We start from the raw sequence: 24,754 nt of genomic DNA, 5'->3' as shown, positions 1-24,754 counted from the left end.
TTTTTGTGGTTGCATTTTTACAAGTCCTACTTTACCGCTAAAATACAATCCATATTTTACAAAAACAATTTTGTTTTTTTTTTCATTTTGGTAGTTATATTGGAAGGACTTCTCCTACTTTAAAGTTTGTAGTTATATTGATTAAACTTCTTTAAACCATATGAAGGTAGCTCTATCTGAGGATGTCGATATTAAGGCTCTGCACCAGGAAATTAACTTTACTTACACCCTTAGACTAGCCTGATCGAGGAAATTAGCAAGGTAATAAATATCATGTTTTATTCATTTTGCCACAAAATAAATATTCAACAGTTCTTTTAGCGAATTTCCCTATAGGGAAGTAGCTATTACCGTAGGTCTCATGGTAAGACCTAAGCCCGGGACAGATTTACTTTTTCATTTTGATGTCCCCAGAGGCCAAAAACACCATTCGTTCAAATTTTTATATTTCTATATATATGTATATATATATGTGTGTGTGTGTGTGTGTGTGTGTGTGTGTGTGTGTCTATCCGCACGATAACTTGAGTAATTTTTGTCCGATTTTGATAAAATTTGGTTTGAAGGTGTAAAGCGGGATAAACTTGAATGAGTTCTCGAACCAGCATGATCGGACTATGGGAACGGAGGTTAATGGGGGGTTTTATGGAGTAAAAATAGGTTTTTTGCATTTTTGACCCTAAAAACACAAAATTTCACAATTTCTTTTTAAACCATTTTGTAGAGCTTAAAAAACAAATAATTTAGTATATTGAAGCGTTATTATGCACCTAATTTTTACGGAGAAAATTCCAAAAAATTGTAATTTTAAAATTACCATGTTATTCTTATGGAGAATAAGTCAACTGTTGTAGTTTGCTTGTTTATGAACATATTTTGATCGATTTTGGAAAATACTTTTATTTCTTACTAAACTATTATCATTTTATAAAAAAAATCTTTTTTACCCTCCCTGTTGCAGCAAACCTAAGTATTCGTTAAACTAATTCTATTTAAATAGGAAATAAATGTGCTATTTTTATGGAAGCATTTTAGTGAAAATCCAATCAGGTTAATGGAAATTCGCTTAGTCTGCAGGTTTGCTGCGGCGGGGGTATTTTTATTTAGAAATGTCATCTGTTTTGGATAACCACAATTAATGCATAAGGGTTTCAGATTATATAAAAACATATAGGTTATGAAATTTTTAAATAATATAACGTTCCTAGATTTACTTTGCTGAAATTTCGGTATCTTTATGACAAAACATAACGCACTAGCTTAGATCAATTCAATTTAATCAAATATTTAAAAAGAAAAACAGTGTACGAATTGGATTTATTCAATCTCAGATTTGTGATTCATTCAAATTTATTTCATAACGACATTTTCAATAATTTGGAATTTACTTTTGCTTTTTTTAATTTGTTATCCTCCGTTTCACAATAATTAACACATTGTAAAACGTGAAACAGAACACAACATTCAACAAGTAATTCACATTCTGTAACACTTATACAGGGTGGCGCAGATGGATCGGGTGGTTTTAAAATACTTGTCAAATTGTCAATTTTAAAGGTATTGGATTGAAATAAAGTGCAAAACGTGTAGTTACAATGGAAATTTATTGACATAAAATTTGTTAAGTTAGTTTATAAAATTACATCCATAAAATGCCTTCCTTCTCGAGCGACGCATTCTTGAAGTCGGTCCTTGAGGTTCCGCATTGCTCGCTCAAGCACATCACCAGGAATTGATGTGATTTCGTTGTGAATTGCAGTCTTCAACTTCTGAAGCAAGGGTCTACATGAACAAACCCCGGACCATTCAGGAGTTGAAGGCTGCAATTCACAACGAAATCACATCAATTCCTGGTAATGTGCTTGAGCGAGCAATGCGGAACCTCAAGGACCGACTCCAAGAATGCGTCGCTCGAGAAGGAAGGCATTTAATGGATGTAATTTTATAAACTAACTTAACAAATTTTATGTCAATAAATTTCCATTGTAACTACACGTTTTGCACTTTATTTCAATCCAATACCTTTAAAATTGACAGTTTGACAAGTATTTTAAAACCACCCGATCCATCTGCGCCACCCTGTATAAAAATAAAATTTGATAACGAGAGCTAACTGGATACTTAAACATATTTAAAGTCCAGTCAAGTACAAACATAGGATTTCAATCAAATTAACAATGTAATCCACAATCATTAGTTAAAGATTACGTGCTCTATGGCTATGGTTATTGCCGGTTTATACATGACGTGACATTTTTGGGTTGGTTTAAGTGTACTAAAATTCATATTTTACCACTGCCGTATCAAACATTTTAACTCTTGCATACGATTTAGTAGCAGTATAACTAATCATTATAAATAACATTGAGAATGTTGACCCCCCCCCCCCCAAGTAATTTGAAAATGAACGAATCAATAAAAAAAAGCTTACAACCAATTCATGCTGTGTATAAGAACTACTGTATATGTAAAATAGCTGTATGTTACATGCCTGCGTATGTAAATTTCACACGGAACATGGGAAGCAAATCACACTTTGTCCAAAGCATTCACTGACAATGTACTTACAAACCATATCTGTTATAACATTCCTGCATAAGCACTTTAAGGTACAGTTACGGTAAAGTGTTATAAACACAATTTAATGTCAAGGGTGTCAGTAATTTTTCATACTCTAATATAAAAACTTCCTTAAAGTGACTAATTTTCAAAAATGTATGTACTTAAAAAATATTTTGTAAAATCGTTTAACTACGTATTATACCCTAGGTTATTCTGATTCTTAAGAATCTTCCTCTTATCTTTCTTAAACCTTGGGTAATAGCAACATTTCTTTTGCCTTTTAATTTTTGCATCCAAATCGTGGGCTATGTCATTATCTCTGTGTAAAGTAATTTTACCAATGTTGACATCTATTATCTTCTTAATAGTTTTTTTTTCAGATTTCTATGTCCCACCTTAACATCCTAGGCCGTTAGGTTCTAGCCTGAAACTATACACATTACTTAAGGCAAGTCCTAGAGGGTTGCTGCATTATAACTAATATAAAATTTATTAGTGATTGGTGGAATTTGAACCTGGGACCTCAGGCTCAGAAGCCTCAAGCTTTACCACTAGACCAGCTCGCTCCCTATTATCTACTTAATAGTGTGTTTGTAAAGCTACGATTCAAATTCTTTTAAAAAGCATATATAAGTTTAAAAGTCATAGATTATTCTTGTTAATTTCCTCTTCAGCTCACTAAAATGTTTGATTCAAAATATGTTAATCCCTCCAATGTTTTCTATTTTTAAACAGGGTAAATATGCAGTTTTTGTTTTCTTTGGGAAAAACATGTTTCGCCAGCATACATTTTTTTATTTTTTTATGAAAAGTTATTTTTATGCGCTTCATTAAAATAAAATTTAAGAACGTTTTAAGAGGTTTAATAAAACGGTGAATAAATATTTTCCCCCTAATATATATTTTACTAGAACAATACTAATAATGTTTTGCATTATTTAAATTTTCTTTAAGACGAGGTTAGGGTGTATTTTACAGATGACTGATTTAGTGAAACCATTGACTATTGGAATAGTCAAAGGTAAAACGAATGAGAACTCCTCGAGTAGGTAATACTGCCAAACACTCGTCACTGTGGCAGACTAATAGTTAGAATTATTTGAGACAAAATTAAAACTAGATGTTGTATAATTGTAACATTATTGCTATTTTTTTACAATGTGACACCTTCAATTGGTTTTCTTTGTTCATAACATGTTGTTATGCCGTTTATTGAAATTTCAATAATTTCACTTAATATATTTTTTTACATGCACAACTTTATCGAAATATTTGTGTACATTTGATTTATTAGTAATTATGACATAGTAAGTACAAGGCTGATGATATTACACGTCATAAGTAAGCCTTCAATGTACAAACTTAATTAATATCCTGCGTTCGCCACTATATATATCTTTACTTGTAGGCTTGGTAAAATTTGTTACAAAGGAACCTTCACGTTATGAAATTTTAAGGCTTTCGTTTTAAAACGCTTGAGTTACAATTGAGTAAACTACGTATATATTTTACTGATTAATTTTTATTAACTGTTTTTTAGTTTTAAAAAATAACTAAGTTTCCAGTATTGAATCCAGCAAATATACATGTATGGAATACAATCCGTTATGCAAAAATACAGTTTAGATACATTTTATTTTTCTAATAATATAGTTATCTTTTACTGAAATTTACTACAAAACATTTAAAATAAGCAAACTTTGTATTAGAAATGGTTGCGTATATTGTGTGAAAATATATAAAAAAATCTACTTAGTGATAAGAAAAACCTTTGTTAAACTGCTTAATAGATGCCCATCTTGGGTGTATATTCGATTCAATTCAGGCGGATTATAAAGAGTTTCTAAGTTAAATAACACTAACGTTTTAAATAACAAAATCCTGGAGCCTACCAAATTGGCCAGTTGTTCATAGTCTGAATATTTTAGCCAACAAAAGCTTTAATTTAAATGGTAATGTTATTCTTTACAAGTTACAATTGTATCATTTTTTACCAAAACCAGGTTTCTGAGTTAAGTCTGTACTCATTTTAGAGCAAATGCCCCAATTGCCAACTGCATTTAACTTATCACCTCACTTACGCTACAGGTAAGAGTTATGAATACTTGTGAATTCAATATAAAAATATCACCAACCCTTACACAAACGCCAATATGTAGTAACTCTGAGACGACGTTATTGACTCATTATTAGTTTTAGTTGCAATCAAATGTGGACCATCTACTACTAGTATTGCTAGTGAAAACACAAATTAACAATAGGGAATCTTTAATCTGTAGTTAAAAATACATGCAAGGGTTATAAGCTAAAAACTAAACATGCCAACATCAACCAAAAAACCAAAATCAACCAAAATGCCAACATGGCGAAACATGTAGTGGATTGAAAAAGACACTATTTATTTGAACTGCAAGACGAGGTATGTTTTAATTTAGTTTATAAGCTAGTTAATGTATAATTTCCATGGTCGAGGGGAACCTGAAGGCCTTAAAGGGGTTAATAATTAGCAGCCTGCACTAACCCCTTTACGTCGTTAAATGTAACTAGACTGTAATAAGTGTCTAAAATTGTTGGCTACTTTTTACACGATTTAACTCAACTAGGAGGATTGATATTAAAAGAATAGAATAGAATAGAATAGAATGTTTGTTTATTTTATCTTTCAGATCGGATACATATAATACACAGGTCACAATTATTGCACAACAAATTCACATTAATAAAAAGATACAAAACAAATGAAGTTGATTACGACTATAAAGAATAATTATGCTATTTTCAGTCCGTTGATCTCACCAGGCTGACATATGACAAATTCAGAAAACAAAAATAAATCATCTTAAACATGAAAAGAATATCTGCTATGTACAATAAGCGTGACCTACAAATTTTAACGTAGAGAAAATAAATAGGGCCTCTATAGGCAAAGCCTGTAGTTGAGGTTCCGTTAATTATAAATTTTACATAAGCAAAGAGCGTTCAGAAAGATATAAATAAGATTTGAAATTAAAAACACAATGGTCTTAAACAATTTAAAAGAAAATAAGTAAGATGAAAAATTATAATTTGAAACACTTGCCAAATAGTCATGAATGTTAACAAACCATCATTACCGTCAATTTTATATGATAAGCATAAAATTTTAATTACGAGTACTTCAGTATACTAAACATAACATTTTCCAAAACACGTATTTTTAAAATATTTGGGAGGAAACCTGTAGTCAATTTGTGTGTCATGGGAATATGATGATAAAAACGTCACCTGGCAGAATTGGTTCCAATTAAATTCCGATTCAGTTTCAAGTAATGTTTTATTAAACACACATATTTCTTTGCTAGCGTTTTACTGTGGTTTTATTTTTTTAATCTCTGTTAGGTAAAATATTACAGAAGTTAGAGAACTGCTGCCCAATTTTACATTTTAAAATTATTTATAAAATAGCAATTACTTTTAATAAATGTTCTCTTTTTTATACCAATAAAATTCATTAAATCTATTTTTATAACGGTGTTATTGCTACTTCTAATCAGATTTAATATCATGTACTACAGCCAAAGGATACTTTTAGCTATTATAAATTATTTATGATAAAATTTGTATTCTACAATACAAGAAACAGAAATTTATGACCGATATTTGTTAGGACACTAGTTCTATATTGTTATGGGATTTGCTCACAAAAACAAATTCTCATAACTCCCAAAGCATGTTTAGAAATTGTGTATCATTAACTGTTACCTGAGCAATGCAAATAGAGCAAGAACAGTTGTACCAACTTTTCAAATCTGTCAGCCCCTCAGAAGTTGGCCGGATTGGCTGTTGATTATTCATAGCCACTCAGAGCAGTTCTACCAACTAATGCAAAATAATGACCAATGGCATTGTATGAAATACAATTATAATATATTGAGTTTTGAATTAAAAAAAAATAATTAATGAATGAATTTATAAATGTTTTATACATAATAACAATGGCCATGCTTTATTTTTGTAGTTTAGTAGAGGCAAGTATACTTTCAAAACTTATTAGTGCTGCATTGTTCACTTTAAAACTTCGTCCAATAAAAATCCGTCTAAATAATCCAACTAGATTAAGCAAACACTTTTCAAACGCCAGTTCTGTGTCAAAGTAAGAACAGAAAGTTGTATATAATTTCAGACTTGAAGTTGCGTGTCAGATTAAACTCTCAGATTACGTTAATTGCAAGTCGGAGAACATTGTCTACCACTCTCAGTTATTGCTGCCTATGAAAGACTTTGTTAAAATATTACTCACCTCACATTTCTATCAAGTCATTTATTTTCGTCCAAACTATAATATGAGCAGCATTGTAACGGAACGTTATTGGGGTTTGTGATGCTAAATATATATTTTAAGACCGTTTTCACATTACTGCTTCTGTTTTTGCATCTAGAATGTAGATATTTGAAAAGTTCACTATTCGACCTACACTTTTTTTTTCTTTTTTTTTTGTTAAAGAGGTTGGCGGCCTCTTTAGCCTTGAATTAACCCGTCCACATAGATTAACTTCCCGTGCGTGGAAAGTATCCAGTAAAACAAGGGGTGAGCTGGTACAGTTTAAAGGGTTAACTGTACTGATAAAAAGTAGTGGAAGTGACACTACCGACTGAGCCACCGACTGACTATTGTAGGACAGTTAGTGAAACAATTTCAAGCTAATCTCCAAGTCATTGTAACCATGAGTTTATGTCATTCTCAAAAATATTCAAGAATTCATGGAAGATGCATAACTGTGGGTTGACAACACTAGATCATTGTTAGAGTTCATGGTATCTTAAAATCACAAAGTAGTTTATAACATTTTTGTTTTAGAGTTAGGAGTGAGAGGTGTAATAAAAATTACAATCACTAAATGTATGTCACTCTATATGAGTCCAAACATATTTCAATCTTACTGTCTTTTGGTTAATTTACATGACTGTTGTTTTAAATAAACACTACATTTGCATTTGCAATATCTTCTTGACGGATGAACCGTGTGCAAAACTAATTTGAGTATTAAGAATAAATTGCCTCTTATTCAAAACTATTGCTGTTGAGTTTGGTGTCAAATTTGTATATTAAACATACGGTACCTAGTGAGTTAAAAGCATATTTTTAAAACACAGACTATTGTTTTTTTACCCGAAATTAATACAAAGCTCATTAGCAAAGTTATGAGGCTCAGACACATAAGCTAATATTATTCATATTACCTTGCTGATCCAAATTCTTAACTTCACTTTATTGTTCGGGTAGTTTAATAATGAGGCAACCAAACTTTATTAATGACAAATTATTATGCTACTGGTATTATTCTTATGAAGTATTATGACACCAACCTTTTATAGGCTATATCAAATGGGACGTCATTGAAAACTACAGGATTCTGATACAACTATTAAGAATACATATTACTTTAGTGGCGAACTCTATTGCAGTTTCTTTAACTATGTTTCATTTTAGTAAAAACTGAGTAACAGCTAGCCAATGTTGGTTAGATGTCTATTTCAGTAAAGTCAGTTGGTACCAGTCACAACGGTAAATAACTACATATCGTTATGTTTTTATGTAGCAAACGACAGTACCGCCATAAAACATTAACCACTTTGCCAACATGCAAATTCACAACTGCTCCTGTTCCATTGATGCTAACAAAGCTATGATGGTTGTGAAATTATTGTAATCGCATCGTTAAAGAACCATTGCTACTCAATCTTACAACTTATAACATTTTATCATTACTGATTGCTACTCGAATGTGTTTGGTTTTCACTTACAGACATTTTTTTTTCATTTATCGTTATTCATTATTTCTCCTTGTATAAGAGCTGTCGAACGTTTGAAAAATGACTATACAAATGTAACGTATTGCAAGAAATACATGAGTCAAAGCAATATTTCAAGTTTTTGCAGTTTCTTGGATTTTTCCAGCTATTTATCTCTCTAATTTTTGTAAAGGTTTTATTTACTACATATGTTTATGAGAATGAGTAATAGCCAAGTTTGTGAAGTGTATAGTGCTCATCAACAAATCTGACGGTCAACATTTTAATCTTGGAAAGTGGTTAAAATTGGAAGTTTTAAAATTGGTCGTTAACAGTAAATATTATTTCTTGGCTTTGACGCTAGGAAATAACCCGTTAATTCACACATTACTTCAGACTATTTCTAGAAGATAGCGACGTTATCACATGAATAAAGTCCATTGGTTATTGGTAGGATTTGAACATGAGACCTTAGGGATTTAAGCCTCGCGTTGTACCACGAGACCTAATCTTTCCCGAACCAAGAGTTAAATAATTATCCAAATATCACCTACGCATAAACGGGACATTATTATGGTATCTCGTCCGTTGATAGACAAATTTATCTCAAAAGATAATGTAATGACAATCAGACACTGTTTGAAGGTCATCAATGTGGAATGTGCCTGAAGTAGTATGTTTGCTAAAGGGTTCAGAATTGGCTAAGCAAGCCTATTGTACAATGGGGTGTTCAATGATTTGGTTATGTACAAACCAATGGTGATGGTTTAATACGCTAACGGCTGGTAAAGGTTTTTGCTAAAGCTAAACAACTCAAATCCACTGACGAATGTAGTACAAAAAATGCCAGATAAAATACATTCACACCAAAGGTATTTTATCATTTCTAACCAATATAAGAGAGAAACAAGATAAATGGTTTAAACGTTTATAATTCAATGAAAAGTAAGTGTTTTTATTGGCTTTGGGACTCCTGTGTTGAATTTTTATCTGAACACTTTTTTAAGATATAAAGTAACAAGTCGTTCAAAGGAATGCATAATAAAGTTTAATTTAAATCGGAAAACAAAATCATGAAAAGATTGTCGTATCTATATTGTACTAAAACAATCACTGATTGTACCACAACAATCACTGATTTCCAATTTTTACCTTCCCCAACTATAACAATAAATAAAATATAAAAACTAAACTAATTAACAAACCAGTTAATGTTGGGACTTCATTGAATTTTCTTGTCTATGCCTAAATACAGACACATAACACAATACTGCTTCTGTTTTTACATCTAGAATGTAGATATAAAAAAAAAACTAAAAGCAGCAAAGCTCAGTAGAAAGCGGACTTACACTCTAGACAGTTTTGGACTAGCAGATTAGTCAGAAGATGTTTAGAAAGTGTTTCCGTAGTGCAATATATTTTATCTATGACGGTTTTCAAACTAGCCTTTTTAATTCAGTTCTTAGAATTGAAAATATTAACATAACAGTATTGTTTACTTACTTATCACCATTATTTTGTTACTTTACAGTACAAGGTATGAAGGTTGATACAAAATAAGTAAAATCGTACTACTTCGATCGTCAACTTATCAGCTGTTAAGGGCTAATTAATTCTGCTCTTAGGTTAATTCTGATTTCAATTTTGTTGCATTGCACGAAAACATCAACAAAAAACTTAACTGGTTAAAACGTTTAATCAAACATCCTTTTATATTTTAAGCATTATTTGTAATTTAACTTATGTTTAAATCAATTGCTAAAGACTTATGACTACATAAAAGTCGAAATATCACAAACGTATCAAAAGAGATTTAAGGAAATTGGTTGAATCTAATCTCAATGTTGTAATTCAGTCAGTTAAAATTACATTCCCTAACAACATTTCAAACAGCAGTATTTCGTCTTTGTTTTTTCTTACTTTAATTCTGTCTCTTACAGTGAAATTGTTTAAAAGTAAATAAAACTTGTATCAATGAGCTATTATTGTATTATTAACAAGCTTATAACAACTTTCAAAATAATAGGTCTTGTTCTACGTAAGTCTTTAGATTTGATCGAAACTACATTCACAAACTGATAGAATCTCACTTATATATTTTTTATTCGTATATAAGTACAACGCTTGATGAAACTACATTACTGAAGACTATACAATAGTATGACTATATCGCAAACAAATAGTGATATACAGGATGTCCCGGAACTCTGTACCAATATTTTAGGGCATTGTTCCTGGGTAAAAAAATATCTAAATATCATCAAAAATAATTTGTCAATCAAATTGTAATTGAATCGCCTTGAAAAAAATTAGTTTTTCACATTTTTGTGAAATCAACGGTTTTGAGTTATTTCAAAAAACAAAATTGTATTGTAAATGGCCACCATTTTGTTTTTTTGAATTTGTAAAATTGTCAAAATTGTTGTGTAGCTTTGTCTAGTTGTCATACATGTGTGCAAAGTTTCAATTTCTCGTGTTTAACCACTTTTTAGAAAAATATGAAAAATATTAATAGGTGAAAAAATGCAAATGTCTGAGTAACCAAGGACTTCCGGACGGTTTAAATATGATATTTAGATATGTTTTTATTCAGGAACAATGACCTAAAATATTGGTTGAGAATTCCGATAGCTTTTGTATCAAATTGAAAGCGATTGTCAATATTTTTTTTTTTTATATTTTTTGATTTAAATACAGTATATAAAACCAATAATGATGTATGCCTTACTCAATCGTCTTACAATAATACCTTCTTTTTCATTAAATAAAACATTGATTTAATACGCTCGTAGCACGCGCTGCAGAATATTCAACTGAAAGAGATACAAAGGTCGCCAAACGAGATCTGACGCTCGTGGATTATTAAAGACGTCTGAGAAACTGTCATCCCCAAGAACAGCCTGCATAAACGCTCTGTTTCAACATAATCCATATTAAATTTCAGACATCAAAACTCTTACTATGCCTAGCACAAATTTTGTTTGCGTCGTTTTACCCTGTTTGAAGAAATCAATCAATATGATTCATTCATTTAAAAAAAAGGTACCTCGGCGTGTTAAATTTTAATATAGCCTATCCCTTTTCATTTCCCTTTTCAATCACTTTTATTGTTCAAAACCTTGAAACAAAATTAATAGAGAAATTTTTCACCCATAATAGGTATCACGAAATTTAAGTACTGAAACCTATATTGATTTCAAACTCTCATGCCAAAAATCAAAAACCTATATTTCGGCCAATCAGAAAAATATTATTTTTATATTCACGACACTTTAGACAGGGAAGATTCAAAGAAAAGTCATAAAAAATAATCAACCCTTATCTTTGACTTGTAATAGGTTAAGTATGCAAAGATGTGAAACGCAATTGGACTACGTATGTAAATAAGACATATAACATGTGTTGGGAAACGTTCTGTCTCACTCCGTCATCATCACTCACCACCAATGTTACATTACACGCCTCCTCAAGTATAACACTGCTAGGAAAGATGACATTACGTATACAATATACATTGGTTTGAATCCACAGTTGATACAATCATTTATAGTTAATACACTAGCTGTGTACCCGTTCTAAGCACGGGGATCTTATAGTAATCAGTTGAAACCTTCTTATAAAGAACAGCAGTTGGTTTGCATATTTTCAGATATGCTGGCCAAACTATTTATTGTACATAAATTCATTTTATGTTGTTTGTTGTTGTTCCGAATCGGTATGACAATCAATAAAAGGCTAAATTACCTGTGTCCGCCGGTCGATCCTAATGTATCCTATTACAGGAGATGTATTTCGGCGAAATTAAATCGCCATCATCAGTCCTAATATAAGGTCTTGAGCTTCCCCATTAGGTGCGTCTTGGAGTTTTTGAAACACATACACGAACTGTACACTTATACACATGACGAATAAAACATAAATACACGGTAGGTCTACTTTTATTTTTACTATGGACAAGTAGACACGCGTCGGTCGTGTGCCGAGTCTCGGCTGAAAACGCTCATTAAAAAAATGTAAGTTTCCCAGCAAAATACAACACTGATTCAAGGACTATTTCCCGGTTATCAAAACTCAAAAACAATTGTATACACAAAGAATCTCTATTTTCATTTACTGTCACCCTACATATTATTGCACTTGCGATTAATTAAATCCGTTATGTAAGGAAAGACGTTTTTAATCTTAATTGGTTTGGATTTGTGATCGGAAATTGTTGCGGTATTTGTAAACAACATTCAATGTAAACATATCAGTGACAGCTAGAAGAAATAATCTTGATTTGAACAGCTGTTCGTTATTTCATAGAAGAATATGTGCTATGGGAGAAAACTTCACAAAAAATCGCACAAAATTGGGTTTTTAAACGTCCGTCATTTTATTTACAAAGTGGTGACGCCATATTTTAATGGCTAAAGACAATCTCGCCAATCCAGTGCATACATTAAAATGATTTGGAACTTGATAGGTACTCTCTTTTTTCAGGAGTAGGTCGCGTAAAATGACTCTTGGGCCGTAACAGACAGGAAGACAGACAGAAATTTAGATGAGACTTGTTTCGGTTTCTCTAATATATAAAACGTAAAAATAACCTAAAAGTTTATTATTCTGAGCAATGTACAGACAAAACTCTAATTTTATTTATATAGATATTGACACATATTTCCCTCTATTATTGAAATCTAAAGGAGATAGTTTTAATTTTCCTATTTTAAGCATTAAGATTCAGTTAATTTAAGTCAATTTTCACATTCCGGACGACTAAATAATTCAGATTTGTTCGTGGTGGGATTCCTAACATATGTTATTGATAGCAGCAATGCAATATTACTTATTAGTAACTAGTTGTAAGTTTGAATCTATTTAGAAAAAAACAATGTACATTTACATGACAGTCTTGTTTTCTCCACTATATCATTGAGACTTGGATAATTTATTGTGCAAATCTTAGCTTCATAGATAATGGTAGGAGTAAATTAATTTGCATAAAGGGTTGTAATTTTACTTTTGTTTAAAAACATTTAAAATTCACTGCCATTGACACAGATGGAATAATCGTGGTTGAAAGTTGAATTACAAATTAAGCTTTGTTCTAGAGTAATAAGTACATTGCCTATATACCAGGTGCTTTGGTTCTAATAGGTACTTTAACTGTATGTTGTATGTTGTGTACACTTGATGCATGGATGGACCTGCAAACATACGGTCTGACATTAGTACATAGCCTACATCCCAAACAGCATATGTATGCATTATGATTTGGTTCACATACGAGTGCTACTATATTTACTAAACAAATCACCTATGTATTTTTACAAGATCACAAGTTTTTTCACCTGAATAACAAAATTTTACAAATGTTTTATTTAACTAAATTTTTAAACAATATAATATCTCAAACATTCAAAACTAATCATTGCACTTTAATATGCCTTTGGAGAAACCTGTTTATGAAGTCTGTTAAAGTTAAGAATCACAAATGATTGTCTTAATTTGCTATCATTTTGGCAAATAAAATGTACTACTTATGTAATACACGTTGATTTATACCATTGACTTTATATCCACACTTTATATCTATATCTACGTGTTATGTGTAGATATAAAGTCAATGTTTATACTATACATTAAGTAGTAAGCATGTGTATAGAAAAATTATATTTTTTTATCAATGTTATATTTTTTGTCTATGTTAGACTGAGAAACGGCATGCAACTCAAATAGTTAAAATTTCAAAATGGGTTGAGTTTTTTACACGGTCAATTTTACAGTTTTTTTTATACATTTTCATTAAACGCAGGCTGACAAAACAGAAAGGTAATGACGTATATTAAAAAAATACAACCCATGAAATATGGTTTTCTATAATTTGGATTACAAATCATACTAAATTACAATAAAATACAGGAGCAGTCCTAGTTTAAAGTGGTTCAAAAAAAAAAAAAAAAAAAAAAAAAAAAACAGAAACATTCTTCATGTATTTTACGATCATTTCAGATAGTAAAATTAAATTTGTTTTTTTTAATTTGATCCCTTCTAAGCAGTTTTTTTTCTTCAAGTACTCTTCAAAATGTTACATTCTGTAATAAATTACTGGTTTAAGAACTACTTGAACAACGGATTTTGCCCTTCCCATAAATTAACTTGAAGTCTGTGATAATCTTCTGCTTACCTAGTAAAATGTTGGTACAAACAATGTGCAAGCTGTTGCCTTAGATATTGTTTACATACCTGCTAGAACGTGTTTATCTTTTCTTTGCAATCTCCTTTATTCAATTTGTTAGTCAATTTAAAAAATGTTCTCATTTCGAATACGGTTCAAATGTGTGCAACATTTCGAATTAATTATTTATTTTTTAGTGGTCTTTCCTTCGAAAAAATACCCACACATATTTTTTTATAAACTAATTTCTTTCGTTATCGTTTTTATTTATTAGTTTAATTTCAACGTTACATGAATATTTACGGTTAATCTTACAAGTATGTGCGATTTTCATTATTTTTTTTAGGGGTTTGTGAATCTCGAGGTGTTATTTTTTCTTTTACACCACCGTGTTATAAAAGATCATATAAAATTAAATTTTCATTTTTTATTTTTTTATTTATTTTTTTTTTGCTTTTTTGAAGTCTGTGATAATCTTCTGCTTACCTAGAAACATTTTGGCACAAAAAATATGTAAGCTGTTACCTTAGATATTGTTTACTAACTGCTAGAGAGTGTTTATCTTCTCTTTTTAATCTCCTTAATTTTATTTCTTGGTCAATTAAAAAAAAAAATACTCATTTCTATTACGGTTTAAATTCGGGCAACATATCGAATTACTTATTTATTTTTAGTGGTCTTTCCTTCGAAGAAATACTCACACATATTTTTTTATAAACCAATTTCTTTAGTTATCGTTCTTATTTTATAAGTTTAATGTCAATGTTATATGAATATTTAAGGTTAAACTTACATGTATGTGGGTTTTCTATCATTTTTAGGGTTTTGTGATTCTTGAGGTGTTATTTTTCTTGTACACCACCGTGTTATAAAAGATCATACAAAAATTAAATTTTCATTTTTTATTTATTTTTATTTTTATTTTTTGCTTCACGAAAGCTCTATTTGTATTGTTATAGAGGTTTGAGATTAAGCAAATTTATATTGGATTGTCTGATTGGATTTTAACTAGACTATATCTTTTAACATGCCAGATTTCCTATTATTCTAAAACATGAAACATCATTATCTAAAATTACAAGCACTGATAAGATTTGATTCAGCATATTTATTTAGTTATTGAGTTATTAATGTAGTGTATTTTTTTAACTTGTCAATCAAGGTACTAGTTGTTCAACGACTCATTCTTATATATTTTCGTTTAACTAAGATTTTCGATTGAATATGTAATGTGATAACATTCTCTCACAAGATTTTGAGGAAAGTAAATTTTTGGGTATTATTGTTGTTTATTATAGCACGATTACACTTACACTTTCTTTTGTAATAATAAATCAGAATCATTTGTTATTATACCAACAGCTTCTTGTTTGTCATTAATCATTGAAAATAATTCATTCGACAGTCTCAAAAATAGCAGGTAAACGAGTAATACAATATGTTTAATTATTAACACGGCACTATTTTACTTTATTATGTAATTCAAGATTGTTATATTTTTTTCATTGCATTAGCCAATAAGGTAATCCAGGTACCCTCGATATGAAATTAATTGTTTATTTAGCTTATTTTAACAACTTAAAAATACGCATATCATTGTATTACATGACGTTATGTTTCGTAACATTATGTTTCTCTAAATCTCCTAATAATGTCCCATATATTATTATATGTACTTTTAAAGACCTTAGACATAATATATGTGTTTTGATCCAATTTCGAATTGACCTGTGTGCATATTTGCCGTGAAATGTGTTTTATAATGTTAAGTACCAAATGCCTGTAATAGTTAATAACCCTAAATTGCTCAATTCCCTTGGTCGTTGATCACCTTAAGGCTGTAAGTTAATTATCCAGTAACCTGCCCTAATACATTTACGTTGGTTAGCAGTAACTCACAAAATTGATCAAACACTAAAATTTTGTTTTTCTGTTGATTTTCATTGTCCATCAACAACTTTTAGAACCACTTTTAAAAAAATATATCCATAGATATTTACTGTATATTTATATTATATTGATATTTTTTGAAGTTTCAGTTTTGTAGGGATTTTCTAGGGTAGTTGATAATGATACACTTACTAATCATGTTCACATACCTTGGTTATATATATTCTTACAATAAAACACAAAATTTGATCTTTGACGGCAGTTAGAATGTATATTTTACCTAGTGTCACTATACATCTAGCTTAATCTTTAAACTAAGTTTTACTAATTTCGGTATGAAAGTATATCTGCTAACTTAGATTTGCTAAATCTGTGGCTAGATTTTATTTTTGAAACCGAAGATAAATTAACATTAACGTGTAAAATTTAAATCCTTAAAAAGCGTAAACCTTTATTCTATCACTAAAGTTGTTGCTCACATTTGATTTGAATTGTATTTGTTACGAGAACTATATTAATGTTGATTTAACATACCAATTCATCGGTTTGTTGGAACTTTTTCAAAATAACAAAATCCTAATAAGAATTGTTTTCACTAGGTGTATAAAACGCTAAAATTCAATTACAAATACCTAATGAATTGGAGCTACAAACATGTTCATTGTGTGTTTATTTAGGTATTATGTTTTGACTATATGTTTCACGAGACTAGGGATATAAATGACAATTGAATAAAAACAGCCGGGTGGAGTCGAGTTAAATCAAATCCCAATTGTGTGATTCAATCGGTTTCAAATTACATTTTCCGAAACAAACGGGCTCATCATTCTATTCCCACACTTCGCTGCCGAGTGGTTTTATTTTCAGAATTGTAGTTTGTAAGGGCATTAATGTTACACTAGAATACAAATTCATGGCAAATATTTAAATGGCAATATAAAAAACTCAATAAATTTCAAGATAATTATATAAACATTCTCAAAGAAGCAATAGAAGGTAATTGCAATAAAGGATCCTTTTGTGATTTAATTAGATTCACAAGGAATGAATTAAAGGAAATCAAGGAACTCTTGTTTACTATTGCTCATCGATAAAACTTCCTTATCGTTTGACTATTAATAAATCGATCGAAAACAGGTTCGCGTTATATAACCAAAAGATACTCGGGTTTAGATTGTCCTTTATGAAAGAAATTTTAAACCCCTAATGGTTGTGAAAGATTAAATCTAAAATGTGTTTGGATCTTTTTTAGGTCAGTTATCAATCCCATAGAGGTTCAACATTGGTGTATTAACGTTTTATTTTGTTTCCTATAAAAACCTACAATTTTGACATAGCCTATACCATTAAACAGTCATGGAGGACCAATTGAAAACTTGTTGCCGATTATTATTTTTATGTGGTTGGTTTTGTTCAGCCTTAAGGTATTTTCATCCTCATAGATCTTGGGGTTTTTGTTTCTACATTAGTGCGAAAGTCTTATCTCTATTTTAAGCTGTTACAGTTTAAATTTTTCTAGCAAAATTATATTTTATTCTTTACACAATGCTGTTCTCACCATTTAGTAACTCTAAACATACATTACTATTTGTTATTTCAACCTTAAAGTATAAGATCGTATTTTATTATAAAAGATGTAAGTTTTAGTTTTAATGTCCCTTTCAAAACACTCGATTGTAAAAATTGAATATCATATTTCATTGATAACATGTTTTACTTTACTGGCTGTACCTTAGTCTTAAGAAATTAAAGTAATCGAAACTCTTGTTTATTTTTTTATGATGTAATTTCGCATGTTACAACATTCAACCAAAAATATATTTGAATAAGTTTATGTAATATCATTATTCTCAAAGTGCTCTATTGGGCAGGCCTATATTGAGTATATCACGTTGTTGTAGTCAAGCCAATGTTCACCAAGTCTACCCTGATAATTGTAGATAAGGGGGTACAAGATCCAATAAGCTTCTTGTCGTTCAGTATATTAACCTGCATGTTAACCTCAACTACTAAAGTGAACGCTAAAGACGATGTTACAGTATTGTACATTATTCAATGTAAATTTGTTTTATTGCTTGGAGTTACAGCTATAATTTAATATACAGGGTGTTTTGTAGTCAGTTTCAAAGATTTTAAAACATTGCATGCAAATTGTGGTAAAAATACGCTATTAGCATAGTTATATCTCACTTCTACTTTCGGCAACAGCAGTATTTAGATTTTTCCAAATTTCTTGACATTTTCAAAAAATATAATTTTTCTCAACTTTTAGCCTGCATAATGATACTTTTAATGGCATTTTTGGGAATTGCATTAAATTTTCTATCTGAAAGTGTATTGTTTTTTAAATCCAATAAATAAACAGTCTAAATAGCCATGCACCCAATATTATATGGCTCATTATCGATCAATTAATTTCAACTACATCCTGAAGTGTTAGGAAAATACATATCTTGTTTTGTTTTTAAATCCCAAGTCGGCAACAGTTTTACTGCTCACTTTTAAGTTGAACTGAAAAAGAAAATCTGTGACCTGAAAGCAACAAACTTATGATTTTATGCCTCATGAAACAGGGAAGGTATTAAAATGGAAAGTTTAAATGACAAAGTTTGGAGAGAGAGAGAGAGAGAGTTTGGAGGCAATATTGAGAGTTGCGAATTTTGCATTTTGCTTTCTGGTAAAGAAGTTTGTATTTTTCTTTGCCTTAAACTATCCATGGAATAAAATTCAGACGAAAATATTCTGAAATATACTATTTGTATATTGTGTTTGCAATCTCAAGGTTTACATGTTTACTTATTAAATCGCGTTATCTAATTCCGTTATGTTAAATCAAGTTTTATCATGGTGTAAAATCTGATTATTCGTCTTTATAACCACTAAGGTCTAGAGGCTTTAAAAATTGATGGAACACTAAAAAATATTTTTTGTGCATGATAAAAGATTTTATTATATCACTAGAAAAGTAAAAAATATCTTTAACATTAAATTAGTGACTATAGTTACTGGTTAATAGTTTGGTGTAGCGTAAGAAGTTGCATAACTTAAAGTTAAGATTATTCATAAAAATAAAATAAGCAATATCAACAATAAAGTAAACATTTCATTCTAGTATGAATTAATATTTTCTTAGTTTTAAAATGTATAAGTTAATTAAAGCCTTGGAAAGAATTTGTGTAATAAATTATTTCATAAGCACAATATTTGATTGAAGTAATCAAAAAACCTTAAATACCTATTGTACATTGTCGAAATGATTACTAGTGACCAACAAAAGGTACTCAGGACTATTTTAAGAGCTAACAGCTGTTACACCTGTAGATGCAAATTGGATTTTTGGTTAACAAAGAGTTTAATTTAGTTGCCTGACGCGACAGAGAAGCTTCGTCGAGGTTATTCTAAAAGCAGACGTTCATGTAAAAGTAACAATATGTATGGTCAGCCGAAATTTATAATTTATTTCGTTATAACCAAAACCATAATAAGCCATGTATATTATAAGGTATTTGGTTTACAGCATATTTCAAATGTATTTTTGAGTACGAATAATATACACCTCTCATATCTAGGCTTCCGTTTTAATTGAAGTTTTTCTAAAGCTTATGTTTTATTGTGTTTTAGGGCAAACAAAGGAAATTCGGAAAATTTTAAATTGTTTTATAACTTGTATAACATCATAAAATATACATGGCAAATATTCATAATTTATTTTAACTTAACTACAATTTTCAGAATAAGATGAAAATCTGACTACTAACATATATCATTGTATGATACGGAATTGGATTCAAATACTTTAGCATAATTATTTTCTTATATTATGTTTATAAACTATTTATTTAATAGGTCATTTGGGAATACATAGATTGAAAAGTTTGCACGACGAAATTTAAAATTAGCAGACGAGTTCAAGGAAAGAAATATGCAAACTTTTTTTGAATATTTCCTAGTTCTATATTTAAAAAGTAAAACCACATAGTGTTTTTAAAACTATTTAAAACTTTTTAATAAAAATTACAAATGAAAGTATTCTTATATTTAATTTTTTTATTTCTATTTCCAAATAATCATATTTTTTAAATTTACTAAGCTCATCAATAACATTTGGATTTTGTTATATTAATTTGATACTTTTTTTGCAAGATAAATTACACAGTTTACCGTTTAATCATTTTTCCTTCTCATAAACTAAGCTACCTTTGCGTTAAAAATTTCCATCTATATTTTACAGACTGCAACTGTAAAAATTCATGAAAATATTGAGGTTTTTTTATGTAAAATAGTTTTGCCTTTCGTCCATGCTATTGAACAAATATTCTGCAATGAAAATTCACAGCAAAATGTCGGTTCACAAAATCTGCCAAGACTGAGTCAAACAATATTTTCAGCAATGCAAAAATGTAACCCAATCGTTTCAAGTAATTAAACTAGTATTTTAGTGTATACAATATTCTATTTCAACCCAACACCACCCTATAGGGTTGCACATGCGCGGTGAAGGGGTAGTTCTCACCCTCTATTGTTTAACCCAGTGTTAGCGCGGCTTTCACATCGAGGACTCGTGAGTTGTGTTTGGTGATTATTTTAAGAAAAAAGTGTATTCAAAATAGAATATATTAATCGTATTTATATTTCTTTGAACCATTATATTTTTTGACACACCGGTTTATCAAAAAACTACATTTTAGAGAGATTTTTTTACAATAAAAATATAAATTTTTTTTAAACTAGAAAGTCATTTAAAACCATATTTAGTTTTAGGCTCGTAAAACGTAATTGTTACTGTTAATTACTTAACAGTTTTAGATTTTTGAACGATGCCATAATGTTTAAAAATATTTTATTCTAGAACTAAACCAGGCTAATTATTTTGACACAACTTTTTATTGAATTGCCTATCAACAAAACATATGATTTCATTCTTAATTAAACTTATCAAGGCAAAATCCTCAGTAAAGTCAATTATACTTAGAAACTAAAATTTATTTAATCGGCCTAAATTATGATTTTCTAAAAGTTGTAAAATATTGTTTTTTAATAAAAATTAAAACAATATAAAAAATATTTTAGCTAAAAATTAAACCGTTAAACATGTTTATAAACAAATACGTTTATAACAGATGACGTATTTAAACACCTATAGAATATAACGGCATTAATTATGATTAATTAAAGATGTTTTTTATACAAATCAAAACTATAAAATAAAATACTCCAAATTACTCTAAATATAACTAAAATTTACTACATCTACATTATTTTCCTCGATTTAATGACCCGAGCTCTAATTTTGGCACATCTCTGTAATGCTTTTGTATTTTGACAGAACCCTCTGCATGATAGCATTTTGAATTGCCTATCTTCTCTTACAGATTTTTGTCCAGTATTTTTACACATTTTCAACGCAATCTTCACAGGATACAGTTGCAATGTCTGACTTGGGTTTGCCGATATTCACTGTTGAATCATGTCAACGCCATAGAAGGACTAACTTCCACGTATGTTGATCTAAAATGTTGTCTGGTCCCTGTAGAAACGTTGCTAACATAGTCCCCAAACTAGTTACAATATAAAACCGAAATTGTGGTAACACTTTGAAACACAAGAAACCAATTTAGGAACAACACAGTTTCAAATTTGTATTCAGTTTAGTGTAGAAGCCATAAGAAAAGTGTTTAAGTTCATTTACTAACAAATTTTAATACAGTATAAATAAGTCGAATAATTAAGAATAACACTACAAACTTACAATATCAAAAATTACTAATTTACAATAACAAACCAACCTGGTAAGACTTTTATACCATGATTACATTTATGCCCATTTATAGGCTAAATATGTGTTTTAAAATCAAATTAAGTGAAAAAGTAAGCTGTTGCATTAACTAAATAATTTAGTTTTCATCCTCATAAATTTAAAGTGTAATACAAATTAATTAATACCTATAAAACCCCCAGGAAAAAGCATGAAGAATACAAAAACAGTTATAGTGAATTCTTCAACTTTACACTTAACTCAACACTTAATAGCAAATTGTATAGAAAACCCTTGTCGGTACACTAGGTAAAATTATTCTTTTCTCAAAGTAACTCAATGGGGATGAAGTACATAATGTTTGGCAAACAAACTTAACTCCTAACTGAAGGGATCTAACATGATTCATATATATTGCAGTATACACATCCCTCAGTAAGTGAATGTGCACCTTAGAACATTCAAGACTTTCCAAGATGGCGTTATATTTGATACACTAACTTTAACACATCCTTCCAGTAAGTGAGCACTGTATATTTTATATTAATTGCATTTCGAAATGCGTTAGTTAGACTATATCTCACTGACAAACACATATTTCCAGTAAGACTGCACCTAAAACACTGATTACATAGTGTCAACATTACAATGTGTTAGCTTTGATACATCACACACACGTAAACAAGTGAGTGAGCACTGCAGATGATCGTTTCAAGATGTCGGACATTTCATGGTGATGGCTTCACTTCACTTACTACATTATCACCAGCACGATGAGCAAAGAAGTCCGCTCACTGTAAGTAGTCTTAACTCACCGCATGCACGAGTAAAGTTGACTAGTAAAACTTTTGTTGCATATGGTCCAGAGAAAACACTGATATTCCGCGGTGGAGTGTTTTTATACCACTTATATCACTATCAAAAATGTATCTGGATGGTTTCTTGATGAACTCCCTGTTATAATGGAATTATAAGTAAACTTTTACACGATTTAAATATTTTTTAAGTTTATTGTCAGTAAAATTTATATTATTTAATGTGGAGAGTGATATGGTCATTGGAAAAAGGAAGGTTCAGTCCCTGAATTCTCGGATTCAAATCCCGCCAATCACCAATGGGTTTTAACTATTCAATAATTCCATGAGAGTCAATGTTTATCATGATAAAGAGTAAAACAATTCTGGGCTGGTGCCAACCTTCCTAGGATAAGAAGGTAGGACGTAAGCGTATTTCTAATTGTGAGTACGGTAAAAAAATATTAATTCGATTGAAAATAAAGCTGTGTTTTAAATACAATAATGAAAAACCCGGAAAGATTTATGAGAAGTCCGTAAAACGTGTAGTTAAGTTAACATTTATTGGCTAAATTTAGTTTGTTCGTCATACAACGTTCGGTGAAAGCATGGGGTGTACTTATTATGTATTTTCATCCCTCAATCGCTTGTATTTTAAGCCATATTGAATATTTTGAGACAATCATACTGCTTGAGTAGTCAATGGTTTATACACGTTATTTCTCAAATTTTAATGAAGGGACAACAATGAAAATTAAACTCATTGTTCCCATTTCGTGTTAGTACGAAAGTTTTCAAATACAATCTGAATCAAATGCCACCTACATTTTATGAGAAGTTCTTCTGCGAGAGAGTCCATAAGTAGATCAATAACTTAAAGTAAAAACCTAATACTGTTAATAATTTTATTTCTAAATTATAAAGGACAAAGGACTGTGGTAAACTTTGTCAATAACAGAGCTGCAAAATACCCCCCCACGACATTTTGAACACTGAGGTATTTATATTCAATTTAAATACATGGATAAGGGTCCCAACTACCAACATCTTTTCAGTTCGGCTAGTTCCACTTTTTGTGCATATCCTGCACGTTTTTACACTATTTTTTACTAAGACGTAAGCATTGAAATGAGGCACCATTTTTAAGGACCACAACATTTTTTTTAATAAAGATCTAAAAACCTTTTACAAATACACAAAAAAAAACTGGAAATTATGAAAACATAACTACAATTAATTGTATGAATAAACCATTGATTCTTCTGGATATAACAAAATGCAACAAAGTTGTCGTTTATAAAATATCGCTTCCATCGGGTGGCGCTGACTGGGGACTTTTGACACACAATAAATTGTGTCAACCCCAGAAGCAGACGCAGTGTGTGTGAAATGACACCTCAGCGTCCAATAACAGAACCGGACGTTTCTTTGCACATTCGATATTTCCATTACGATTTGTATTGGAAGACTTTATACTAGCCTATATCTTGAGAAATATTTAATTCTTCCTATTTAAATTTGTATTTTGGTATAGAAAAAAAGGTTATTTAATGTTGTTGGGAAAATAGAACCATCGCCGTATCTTAAAAAATTTGTAGGAAACATTAAAAAATTGTTTTGTTTTCAACGTATTAATATTACGTTTAAATTAATGCAATGCATGATTTTTTATGTTTCATTGTAAATTCTTCCATCAATAAGACCTACAGTTCCGTTTTTTTTTATTGAAACTAAGGTTTAGTTAAAATTATTTGATTGCCGACTATATGAATTGAGTTTTTCGTCATACTGCACCTTTGTTTAGCTTAATTGACCGAAATT

General features: G+C 30.0%; 1 protein-coding gene across 7 annotated transcripts in view; it reads left to right on the top strand.

Moving 5' to 3' along the window:
• LOC128996649 (uncharacterized) overlaps positions 1-24,754 on the top strand; it is a 249,939-nt gene that overhangs the window by 211,463 nt on the left and 13,722 nt on the right. The window contains exons 1-2 of one of the 7 annotated variants that reach the window (XM_054422071.1): positions 20,946-20,981; positions 22,744-22,935. The exons of 3 other annotated variants lie outside the window; for them this stretch is intronic. In XM_054422071.1, coding sequence (XP_054278046.1) covers positions 22,870-22,935 — 66 coding nt within the window. In that variant the 5' untranslated portion in view covers positions 20,946-20,981; positions 22,744-22,869. Of the gene's footprint in view, positions 1-20,923; positions 20,982-21,764; positions 21,883-22,743; positions 22,936-24,754 lie in introns of those variants that run through there. 3 more of the 7 variants (XM_054422073.1, XM_054422070.1, XM_054422074.1) reach the window with 3 other exon arrangements.

This window comes from Macrosteles quadrilineatus, unplaced genomic scaffold (assembly GCF_028750875.1).
Source record: "Macrosteles quadrilineatus isolate MER2022 unplaced genomic scaffold, UCM_ALF_1.0 Scaffold_6__1_contigs__length_79288215, whole genome shotgun sequence".
NCBI classification, from domain to species: Eukaryota; Metazoa; Arthropoda; class Insecta; order Hemiptera; family Cicadellidae; genus Macrosteles; species Macrosteles quadrilineatus.
This window is presented reverse-complemented; position numbering and strand designations above follow the sequence as displayed.